The sequence below is a fragment of the Lactuca serriola genome, chromosome 7 (genome assembly GCF_051521515.1).
Source record: "Lactuca serriola cultivar US96UC23 chromosome 7, Lser_US96UC23_V15, whole genome shotgun sequence".
Taxonomy (NCBI): Eukaryota; Viridiplantae; Streptophyta; class Magnoliopsida; order Asterales; family Asteraceae; genus Lactuca; species Lactuca serriola.
In genome coordinates, this window is record NC_136414.1 from 4,885,403 (window position 1) to 4,897,835 (window position 12,433).

At 35.3% G+C, this 12,433-nt stretch overlaps 1 protein-coding gene across 1 annotated transcript; it reads left to right on the forward strand.

Annotated features, from left to right (window-relative positions):
* The first annotated feature begins 5,649 nt into the window (after positions 1 to 5,649).
* Positions 5,650 to 7,453, forward strand: LOC145064672 (uncharacterized). Its single transcript, XM_079012076.1, has 3 exons — positions 5,650 to 5,894; positions 6,233 to 6,312; positions 6,769 to 7,453. The coding sequence occupies exons 1-3, from the start codon at positions 5,727 to 5,729 to the stop codon at positions 7,340 to 7,342; spliced, it is 822 nt and encodes a 273-aa protein (XP_078868202.1). The 5' UTR covers positions 5,650 to 5,726; the 3' UTR covers positions 7,343 to 7,453.
* The last annotated feature ends 4,980 nt before the right edge of the window (positions 7,454 to 12,433 follow it).

Genomic DNA, 12,433 nt, shown 5'->3' on the forward strand with positions numbered 1-12,433 from the left:
AAATAGGCCAAAGGAGGCTAAGGCTCCTTTAAATAGAGGTGTAAACCCCAGGATTTAGGGTTTCCACTGCTAGCTCCTACTCGCCGAGTCCAACATGGACTCGTCGAGTAGGTCACTTAACACACGATCCCACCTCACTGCTACTCGACGAGTAGGTCAACCAACTCGTCGAGTAGAGCTTAACTCAATGAATCTTATTTAAGCAATACCTGAGAATCGGGGCGTTACACTTATCCAACTTAAATGCAATCCAAATATGATAACTAAAATAATAAATATAACATGTTAACTAGACATTAAATAACCATATCTGACACAAGTTAGGGCTAACTCACTTGGTTAACATGGAGGTTCTAAGCTAACAACTAACTAGGAGGTCTTGGGTTCATTCCCAATGGCAGGAGAAATATAATTATTTGTCATTCCAAAAAGAAATGCACTTTAAACGTCTCACTGAGATCTGCCTAGACACCACGCCCGTAAGTAGATCATTCAATATTATAACTAATGTTACTGATAAATCTTATTTATAGGTTCATAATAACGACAATGAACAAAATATAAATTACACTTAACAAGCATAGTAAGTGTAGCTCACCTTACATGATCGTATGGCGAAAACTTGAAATTTTGCAAGCATGACTTCGATGTGGAATCCTTTTTTTGAAAAGATTCTCTAGCGCTCAGCTAACGATATTGAAGAACAAAAAAATCAAATCATGTGGGATTGAAATCTCAAGGGTTTAGAGAGAATTCGATAGAAATTAGCAAGGGATGAAAGAAGGGGTCGAAATCTATTTATAGGGAAACTTTTCAAAAACTATGGCACGTCCTACGCGGCTTCTTCCTATGGTGCAACATCATTGGTGGTTGTTGGGGTTGAGAGTTCTCCAACTGCCATGTGGCCGCTTGGCAGCCTAGAGTTTTCAGTTGCCAAGTAAATTCTCGTTTTCTTCGGATAATTGTAACTTTTGCATACTATAACATCCCAAGTTCAGGAGTGCAAGTTCAGGATTCAAAGTGAAAGTGTGAATGGTCAACTCGGCGAGTCCATGGGTAGACTCAACGAGTAGGGTCGCGATTCTGGTCGCGTGTTAAGTGGCCAACTCGGCGAGTCGGTGGCTGGACTCGGCGAGTTGGTGCTGTGTGGAGAAAACCCTAATCCCAGGGATTAAGCCCTATATAAAGAACATAATACCCTCTCCCCAGCCTCTTTGCTCTCCCTTGAAGTCCAAAAACCCTAATATTCGTGTATGAGAGAATTAGAGAGCATTTGGATCTTGAAGGAGTGTTTGTTGAAGAAATCTTTAAAGATTAAGAGGCTTGGAGCAAGGGGCTTTGCAAGGTTTTGGCTTATTCTTTTGTTGGAGTCTTCTTTGGAGGTAAGAATTCGTTGCTTAAGCTGTTATCCATCTAGATCTATCATTTGTGGGATTTTGGGGAGTATATCTAGTGCTATCTTGAGTTTAGAGGTTGGATCTGAGGTTGCTACCTCAGATCTAGTGAAGTGATGATCCAAAAGAGCATAAAGTCCCTATTCAAGAGCTGTTGATGAAGCCTTTTAGTCCCAAACCCTAGCCCTAGAGTGTATTATGCTTAGATCTCCTTGGATTCACGTAAAGTTTGCCACTTTACGTAATGGATGGATTGTATAAGAGTAGATCTATGGATTTGAGACCCTGCATGGCTTGGAAAGCCTCTATATGGATTAAGAACTAGAGGTACTCGGTGAGTCACATGGGTGTACTTGGCGAGTTGCATGAAGATAGGCAGCAACTCGACGAGTTGGAAGAACAACTCGGCGAGTTGGTTGAAGATAGCCTTGCACTCGGCGAGTCTGTTCTTGGACTCGGTGAGTCTGGTCGTGAGGTCCTAACCTTTTCTGGTTAAGCTGTGAATCGGTGAGTCAAGGGATGACTCAGTGAGTTGAGCTCGGTTAGACTTAGAAATGCAGGACTCGACGAGTCTCGGGGCGACTCGGTGAGTTGAGTCGTGTTATGGGAGTTTCAGAGCATGGGGACTCGAAGAGTCAGTGGGTTGACTCGGCGAGTAGAGTCAGTCAGGAGGGTTGACTTTGACTGAAGACTTTGACTTTGACCAAGAGTTGAACAGTTGACTTCCAGGGCTAATTTGGTAATTATGGGTATTTATTGAGTTCAGTCTTTTGGTATTGATCAGTGGTGGAGTTCGTGTCGGAGGTTGGAGCAGTGTGATCTTATCCTTTTCAGTCAGCAGTTGCGAGGCGAGTTATCATCACTATATCAACAAGGTCTAAGGCACCAAGGCCGGCCCTTTATCGGATTGTAATTCGGGTATTGTTGTTATGTTGTTGCTTTGATATGTTTGCATCCGGGAAGTTAGGATGGTATATGTTAGAGACCTGGTTAAGGTCGGTATCCTGGAATATAGGATTATGCTCTAGTGACCGGTTAGGTCGGTATCCTTGTTAGGATGAGGTTATGTTATGTGATCTGCTAGATCGGTTTGATTGGATGTGGATTGTTATATGATTATATGTTTATGTGCACATGGTTGTTGGATTGGGGTCGGGTTGAGGTGGGTCCTACTTTGTGTTGTAGGCCAACATACCCAGGGCGGACCGGTTATCCCGAAGGCCCAGCAAGCGGTCCGGATAGGCTGTAGGCCCCACCGAGGGCAGACCAGACGTGTCGAGGCTCGGAGAGTGGACCAGGCCGACTGAAGGCCCGGTACGGGCGGACCAGTCATACTGTAGACTCAGAGAGTGGACCAGGTGGGTTGAAGGCCCGGTGCGGGCGGACCAACCACACTGCAGACTCGATGGATATGGCTAGACTCGGAGGGTGGACCGGGTGGACTGAAGGCCCGGTGCGGCGGACCAGTCGCACAGTAGACCCGAAGTGCATGACTGTTTTGTGTTCTGTTATGATATAGCATGTTATGTGTATGGTATATGTGGTTGGTATATTGAGGGTATCTCACTAAGCTTTCGGGCTTACAGTTGTGGTTTAAATGTTTCAGGTACTTCAGGAGACCGTGGCAAGGCAAATGCATGATCGTACCGCTCCTCAGGTTTTATGCGTTTATGATGTGGTTTCTGGGAAATACTCTGATAATAAATGTATTGAAAACCTTTTTGTATTAATTTTATAAAATTGGGTTGTTTTTGAAAAGTTTAAATTGGTTGGAATTTTTAGAGTGTTACACATACGAGCTCCATTTTCAACGTTCTTTATATCCATGGTTTCTTAATTTAGTGTACTACAACTTTCCTTTAGATCCTACCGGCTAATTCATAATCTATTTTCGTTTATTTTATAACCAAGATTAACACGTTGTATCTTTGAAAAATCGCAATTTCTTCATACAGATCCCGTTTTCGATGTCCTTTATATCAGCGGATTTGTAATTTCATGTACTACAACTTTCGTCAAGACCAATTTGGCTAAGAAGTAATATATTTTTGTTCCGTATTTTATAAAAAATACTGACACGATGAGTTGTAACACATAACTTTGAAAAAATGTAGTTTCTTCATATGGGCTCTATTCTCAACGTTCTTTATATCAACATGTCCGTATTCACGTCTACTACAACTTTCATATAAATGATTTCATTATTTTATAAAAGTAATTCAAATATTATTTATATACAAATAGCAATTATATAAGCATATATCATGTATCATGTATAAGCATATATCATGTATGAAGAATTCTTTATTTATCATGTATCATATATAAGCATTCTTTATTTATCATGTATAAGCATATATACAAATAACAATTATATAAGAATTCTTTATTTATCATGTATGAAGAATTCTTTATTTATCATGTATCAAATATTATATAAGCATATATAAGCATATATCATGTATGAAGAATTCTTTATTTATTATTTATAAGAAATTTTACATTATTAACTAATATAAATAAATATTCTTCTAATGAAAAATGCAGACATTACATAAACTATGATCCAAAATAACAATAATAAAAGAATCCATGCTCCAAAAAAAAACATTATTATCATCCATAAAACTAGAATTTGAATATAGGTTACTCAGAACAAAACATAACACTCCAAACAAAACCAAAGATATAGTAAGATAATGTTGTTTACCAAAGTTTTAATATCTTCTATAAATATGGAACGATTCAAGTTCATAGAAGGTTGAACAAACTCTCACAAACTTTAAGGGTTGTTTAGGATTCGATCAAAACCAAAAAAAATGGCCATGTAAGATATATGTTGAATCTCATGTTAACCCTCTAAAAAGTCTTTATAGAGAGATGAAATACTTCATCAAATATACACTTATTGGACTTGTCGCATCGATGTGAGGTACAATAACACCCTCACTCAAAGTCGGAGGCTCGATGAAGATTGCCAAAGATGCGTTGAACCATAAGGGTGTGGGATGCCGACTGTAATATCATGTAAGATATATGTAAAGTATTATATTGACCCTAAGAAAAACTCTTATGAATAAACGATGACTCCAACAAAAATATATAATTATTAGACTGTATTGTACCGATATAAAATACAATACCGAGTTGATCTTCCAATTTAAGGCAACTCATGCATGGTTTGATATAAAGCTGACAAAAATCGACTCAACCCACCAACCCAACCTAAATTTAATAGACTGGGTTGAGATTTTCAACCCATTTAGGATAAATGGGTCAATCCGGCTAACTCATTTAGTTAAATAGGTTGGGTTAGGTAAATATTGTCAACCCGTTTTCAACCTACCAACCCATTTAACTTTAATATATATTTAATTTAATAATTCTTTAAATTATCATGTATTAATCTAAGTACTAATTTATAAATTATACCGTTGTATTACTATTTATGTTTTAAAAAATGCAATCATAATTCCTATATTTTTTCTATGCGCCGACAACATTGATCATTCTTCAAAAATTATTTCGAAATCACATATCTTTAATGTTATTTGAACAATTTCTTTGTATTTGTGAATTGAGATTATGTTTTTATTATACATTGAAAGTTTATTTAAGTTTTGAAGTAATTTAAGTGGTGAAATCTTTAGTTAATTTATTTACTTTTTTATTTTAATTGAGTTAACTCATGTTTAACCCATTTATTTAATAGGTTGGGTTAAGAATTATATAAACATGTCACCCCGATGATAATTCATCAATCTAAAAGGCTAAATTGGATTGAAAATATCTACCAATTTAGATAAAAATGTTCGATTGTATTAAAATGTTCAACCCAATTAATAAACGAATTTAAACCAAACCCAGTTCAGATCAACCAATTGTGAGCTCTAGTTTTATAAAAAGAAATAACAAACTAGAAGTTTAAGTTTAATAATGTAAGGGATAGACAACAAACTAGTAGGACCATATCAGATAATATTCAACTAGTATAGGGTCTAAAGTGTAAATTTATATTGTTAGCCTTAGTATAATCCTCTCATTGTTTTCGAGTTCTGTGGTTCTGCGAAAAAACAAAGAGGGGAGAGAAGCACAAACAAAACTCATAATTCTACACAAAATCCTTTCTGTAGCCCAAAATTTTCTTAATATATATAATAAGGTAATATGTACTTGTACATATTTCTTTGGAAGTTGTACCTTTTCTTATATTTATATACATCGACTCTGAAAAAGAGAGTTATACACATATAATTATAGAGAGAGAAAGTCATTTTGGATCTCACCGCTGTACCCATCTCCCTCTCTCTCTTCGTGTTCTCCATTTTCACCATGAGAATAAGAAAAAATGCAAAAATCTCACCGTTGCTTAGCTCAACCACAAATCTTACAAGTGACGCCGATGAATCATTGCTAAAGAAGAACTTGTGTCAGCTTAATCAATCTCCATGGGATATCATCACTTTTCCGTCTTCGGATTCATCTTCTTCTCTCCACCAGGTAACATTGATTCATTCTCCTTCAATATGTTCTTGTTTTTCTTCAATTCTATGAATCAAATCTCTCGAAACAAGAAAACCCCACTTAAAATCACTCCGAATCTTTTGTTTATTTGCTTCGGTTTCTTCTTTCTTCTTCTCTAGGGTTTATCTTCAAAACCCCTTCTCTAGGGTTCTTCCCAACCATAAACCCTAAAATCCCACCATTTTCGTCGTGAAATTGAGCTCAATAAGTTTACTTTCCCCATGGGTTTTCTTTGTTTGTCAGATTATAGTCATTATTAGCATGCTTATAGTTTTTCTTGATAATTTGTTGAATGGGTTTCTTGCCTTACACAGTTCGATGATTATGAGGTTTACTACAACGTTAATCTTGCTGGAAATGGAAGCTCGGTTGATTCCATAGGAGCTTTGGAGAGGTAACCCGTGAATCTTTTCTTCGAATTCGAATTATTCTGGTTGCTTTCAATATGTTATCGATCATTTACAGAACCTATAACGAGTTAGGGTTGTTCGATGATATGTATATATCGTCGTTAATTTTTCTTTCTTTAACATCTTATGTGCTGCGATTGCTTCGTAATCTAATCTGGGGTTTAGGGAAAGTTTGAATCTTTTTTGCGTTATATCTTATGGCTTTCGAATAAAACTTTGATCTTGTTGTCAATGTGGCTTCAGCGAATTGCAGAACTATAATGTTCATATTACGAACGTTAATGTCTATATATATTATGATAGTAACAACTAGAAAATTTCCAAATTGAGACTTCTGTGCATTGATTCTTCATGATCCAACTCGGATATATGAAAATTTTGGTTCTTACTTTCCCGCTATATTAATATGGGTTTGGAATAAAGATTAATCTTGATAACAGTGTGGCTTTGAAGACCTCTCGGGAAGATGAAAACGATAATGACAATTGTGGTGACATTTTAGGGTTTAAGGAAGAAATTGTGTTGTGTGATAAATTAGATGAAAAAGGATGGCAATGTGGAAGGGTGGTCAAAAATGGCAACAAAATGTGTGATCACCATCTTTCGACCACTAAGAAAAAATCTCGGGTGATATCCGGGCCCATGATAGGGGCCCGGCCTCACCGAACCAAAAAACGGCCCACAACAAACCCGCATGATTTCTATTATTATTCAGGGTTTGGGCCATCTTGGGGCAAGAAAAGAGGGGCAACAGATACAACTACAAGTACAATTACATATATTTACAAGGAAGCTTGTACGATTGCTACTAATAGCAACAACGGTTATGAAACCGGTGATATTGATATACAAGAAAAAAAGCAAAAACGATTGGAACCCGAGATTTCGGAGGTGGGGCCCATGAAAATGGAATTAGATAATATTGACAATCACAAAAAAGGTAAAGTGGCAATTATTGGCAAGAAGAGAGGGAGGAAGCCGATCAAGGCAAGATCATTGAAATCTTTGATGTGAAAAAGCCTTTGTAATGGTTTTGGATAATGTATAACTTTTGGTTTTGTTGTGTGATGGTACTTGGCTCACCTTCAACGTTATATTATTATGTTTACTTAAATGCTTTGGATACATCGTTTTCATTTGGTCATTTATTATAGAATGCCGTTCAAAAGAAATATTATTGAATAAATTTTGGCCAATAACCAGACGTCCAATATATTAATCATTAAAAGTCAACGTTTCTCATGAGTGCATACGGTATGGTGTGACACTCACGGGAAGGTCATGCACGAAGCATGACACTGTGCGGGAGCACAACCCCGGATGGTGCGGTACCGCTCCCTTGCAACTTTTTTCCCGGTCTTTGCTTCTTGGCTAACGTTCACTTCAATGGCTAGTGTATTTTTCCAAAAATAAAAACACTATAAATATAGTAGTCACTCTTAGTTTATCACACATTCTCACAACCATATATACTACCTGTATTTCCAAATTAAAAAAAAAAAAAAAAAAAGTTTAGATGATGGAGCACCAACGAAGAAATTTGTTGGCCAACGTTTTGATCAATATTTCAAAAGACTTGGGTAATGTGAATCATGAATGCGTAAGATATTTTGGAATCAGGTTAGAGCATATTTTATAAACCAAATGGGAAATGATGACCAATGTCTATCAAATAAATTCAAAGTGGAAGTCCATGAAAAATGAAATCACCAAGTTCAACGGTATCTACCACATCAAACATCGTAGTGGTCAACTAGAAGCCGATATAATTGAGGAGGCACTTATTGAATTTTGAAACTTTTATACAATCATCAAACTCCCTAAATCAATCATCAAACTACTTCCGACGCATGTCAACATGGATGGAGTAAAAACAAACATCAAACTACTTCCGACGCATGTCAAACTCCCTAAATCATATTTCCCTTTGAATGATAAGGACACGTCTAATATGGAAAATATTCTACGCTAGTGTTGTTGGAAGTTTGAAGTATGTGATGGTGCGTACAAGGCTATCTTTGTAACATTAGTTGGGTTGGTTAGTACATGTCAAACCCGTGTAAACCACATTGGGAAGTTATAAAGCTTATTTTGTTCAAGGGTACCTCAAATTTTGGTCTTATTTTTGGGAATTTATAAAACTTTGTTAGGCCAAGTGGTATACCGAGCATGAGGACGTTCGTGGTTGAGCTGACCACGAACAACGGACATGCACACTACCCCGTTGTTTCGTGGTGGCTCGTGGTCGTTGTCTCTCGTGCTCGGCACAACGGAAACGCACGCCCAATCAACTCGAAGCATTCAATTTGAACGTTGCTATAGCCATTGAACGGCTAGTTTCTATAAAAAAAAAATTTAACAATTTATTTACCTATAAATATAACATTTTTACTCTTTATTTTTTACACCATTCTTTTTTTTTTCTCTATACACAAACTACACACTACATCTTAACAACAAAAAATCATGGACCCCAACCAAAATACCCCTCCAAACTACAGAAATCGCAAACCCGATAACGCTTTTGCGTTAGATACAACACCTCGCCAATTCCCGACTATGGAGTCACCTCAAGGCGGTTTTATCAATCTACTTCAAACCGGTTCTCCTATCCAACAAACACCGCTGTTCCAACAATAATATCAACATTTTCCGACTTTCCAACAACAACAAATTTCACAACAATACCAACAATTTCAACAATTCCAACAACAATCGTCACAACAACAACCACCACCAATTTCACAACCACCAAGCTCATAACCACCATTTTCGCCGGATTTTGTTGCAGAAACGCAACCTTCACCACCACCTCAACCAAAAAAGAAAAAAGGAAAAAAAAACCGGTCCGACCCAATACCGCCCAAGAAAGGATCCTATGGAAAAAAGAAGAAGAAGAAAAGTTAGTGGAGGCATGTGTGGCGGCTTCCGAAAATCCAATTGTAGGAGATAGTCAGCCTTACGGAAGTTTTTAAGAAAAAGCCAGAGCCATTTTCTACGAGTTAATGGAAAGTGAAACTCGAAATGCCGATCAAATTACGTCGAAATGGCGCGATATTTGACTAAAATGCACTGAGTTTGGAGGAATCTACAACAACCTCCTAAACATATGCAAAAGCGGCTCGAACGATTTTGATGTTTTCAAGGGGTCAATGGAGCAATTTGAAAAAACAATGCCAACACGCAAAGCTTTTCCGTATATGAAACCGTGACTAAAATTGAAAGATGCCCCAAAATGGAAAGAGCAAACAGAAGGAACTTCGCAATCTTCCGGTTCAAAGCGTTCGAGAAACCCCAATGCAACTTCCCAACAATCGGACGGCCGAACACACATCGGCATCAACGACGACCCGCTAGATTTTGAAAACGACCAACCTCTTCGTCGTTCTGTTGGAAGAAATAAAGCAAAAAAATCGGCTTCAACATCTTCGAATTCTAGTGTTATGGATATGTTTGACGATAAATTTGATCGATATGTGCAACTTCAAGAAACGAAGGTCGAGGTGATGACTCGGATAGAACAAAAAATGATCGAAGCACAAACATCATTTCAAGAGGCACAAGCGATGATCCAAACAAAAACCGATATGAAAATCTTGAAAATGAAAGCGGACGACCTCGAGGGCAAATACTTGGAACTTTTTCAAGCAATAAAAGAGTCGGTTCGAGCCCGACGTAGGTGTATGAGGTAGTTTATTTTATTTATTGTTGAAATTTTTAGTTTTTTTTTTATTTTTTTTATTTTAAGTAATGTAATTTTTATTTTTATTGTTAGTTTTTTTTCAATTAATGTAGCTTTTATTTAATGTAATTTGGTCTTTTAATTTAATGGAAAACTAGTATTAAAAAAATGATTTTAATGTATTTTTGAATTAAACTGAAAAAAACGAGGTTAAATGATGTGTTAGTGGCAGGTATCTTATGCTAGTTGTAGAAGAATGTGATGCTGATGTGGCACCGATATATGATATGTGGTGGTATAACGGATGATGTTATAATAGACGATTTTATGGCTTAGATTAAGATGAGTACAGGTATAAGCGGGAATCAACATCTAGCTATGTTTTCATATCGTAGGGTATCAGTAGATGTTAGAGGTGTTCGTTGTTTGTTTGAGTGGACCAATTCAATCATCTGATTAAGTGAGTTTGAATTGATACTGTGTTTTGGAATATGCATCCAACTAGTATGAACTAAATTAAAATGTGATATAAAGAAACCAAATTATAGTTGGGTTGATTTTTTTTTTCTTTTCTTATTTTTATTCTCAATAGTAAAGGACTCCCAAAATATATAACTTTCACATAATTTGATAAAAAAAATTATTCATTTAAAAAATCTCTTATCTATTTATTTATTTTGCTATTAGTTTCTTAAATAGATAAAATACCAAATACTTTAACAACGATTGTTTTTAATTATAATCATACATAATAAAAGTATATTTTATTAATAAAATATGGTTCTTTTTGGATCATTAGCCTCTAATTATAATAAATAAAGCTAGTAGACAATCCAACATATTAATTTGGTTTTGGTTCAAACATATTCGATCTTAATTTTTCATACTAAACTAGATTATGATCTGTGTATAACGCGGGAGACATATAAAAAAATACATATAAATGCAAAATTAATCCTAATAACTAATCAATGTTTTCAAAAAAATTATTAATTTACAAGGATAGATGTTTTATTTATAAAATTATAATGATTAGTTAAAATTAATATATACATTGGAATATCTTATCGACGTTCTGTACATGTAGATATTTGATATAACATAAGTATACAATAGTTAATTTAAACTAATCATGTTTCGAAGATACGAACGTTGTTTAAAAATTGTAATCTTAACCATATATATGTGCTAATATTGATTCTTGTAATTGTGATTTACACAGTATAGACAACATCAACACCAATTTTTTTGTTAATTTTGCTAATGTTTTTTTTTTTTTCATTTAATAGTACTTATTATATGTGCTACTTTGCCTCTAAAACCTGAAAGAAAATTCCAAGTAAATTAATGACTATAAACAATAATTACTTAAAACTTACATCAAGAGACATTCAAACGATAACTAATTCCAACACTTGAAAAGGCTTCAGTATCATCAGCTAAATTGTCGGGTAGAAACTATAAGAAAAATAGTCAAAATGTTGAAAAAAAAACTAAAAATTAACATTTTTAGCATTCTTTAGAAGATAAGATACTATATAATGGATAACAATAGTATAGAGTGAGTACCTTCTTTGCCAACTTTCTCCATAGCGTTAGCAATAAGTTCATCGATCTCCCTTTCACTACACATACATACTCTTCTTTGAGTTTTTTTTGTTCATAGACGATAATCGAATGATCGTTTATTGTTTATATAATCTCACTGTCATGAAATATGGATGCAAAACATATGTTTCTTCCATCCATCATGCTGACTAAATCTACAAATTTGATTCGTATAGAAAGAATGAAAGAAGCATCTCGGTTTTCAAATATTGTTATTTTCCACATTTAATAAAAAATTTGAATGTAAGCACATTAATATATTCTGGTTAGGGAGGATAGAGTCATGGTTAAATTGGGAGGTACCATTGGTACCTCCAAGAAACCACTCCAACTTGAGTGGGCAAAGAGGAGTGGGTTGTTTATGTAGCTTCACAAACCTGCTTCATCCTCTCTCTCTCTCTCTCTCTCCCTCTTGTACCATGTGTCTTAAAACTTATACCTTAGTTTTTTTTGAATTTTTTTTTTTAAATTGAGTGGGTTGAAAAAGATAAGGTTTCCATGTGTTGTGAGTTGAAAAAGATGGAAGAGAGAGGAGAGGGAAAAGATGATATAGTAGTGGTTCATGAATGATGGTTTCCATATTGATAGGTAATCGTAAAAGCCAGATAATAGAGTGAGTAATTTCGTTCCGGAGACATGTTTGTGAGGCATGGAATGGAACATAATGAAAATTTAATACGATTTTTATGTTATATATTGCAATTTAAATTATAAAGATATTTTTTCACATATATTTGTTTAGTTATTATTATGTAATTTAAAAAGGTTTATATTGCAACTTTTATACTAATGTCTTATCTTATTGCTGAGAAAAC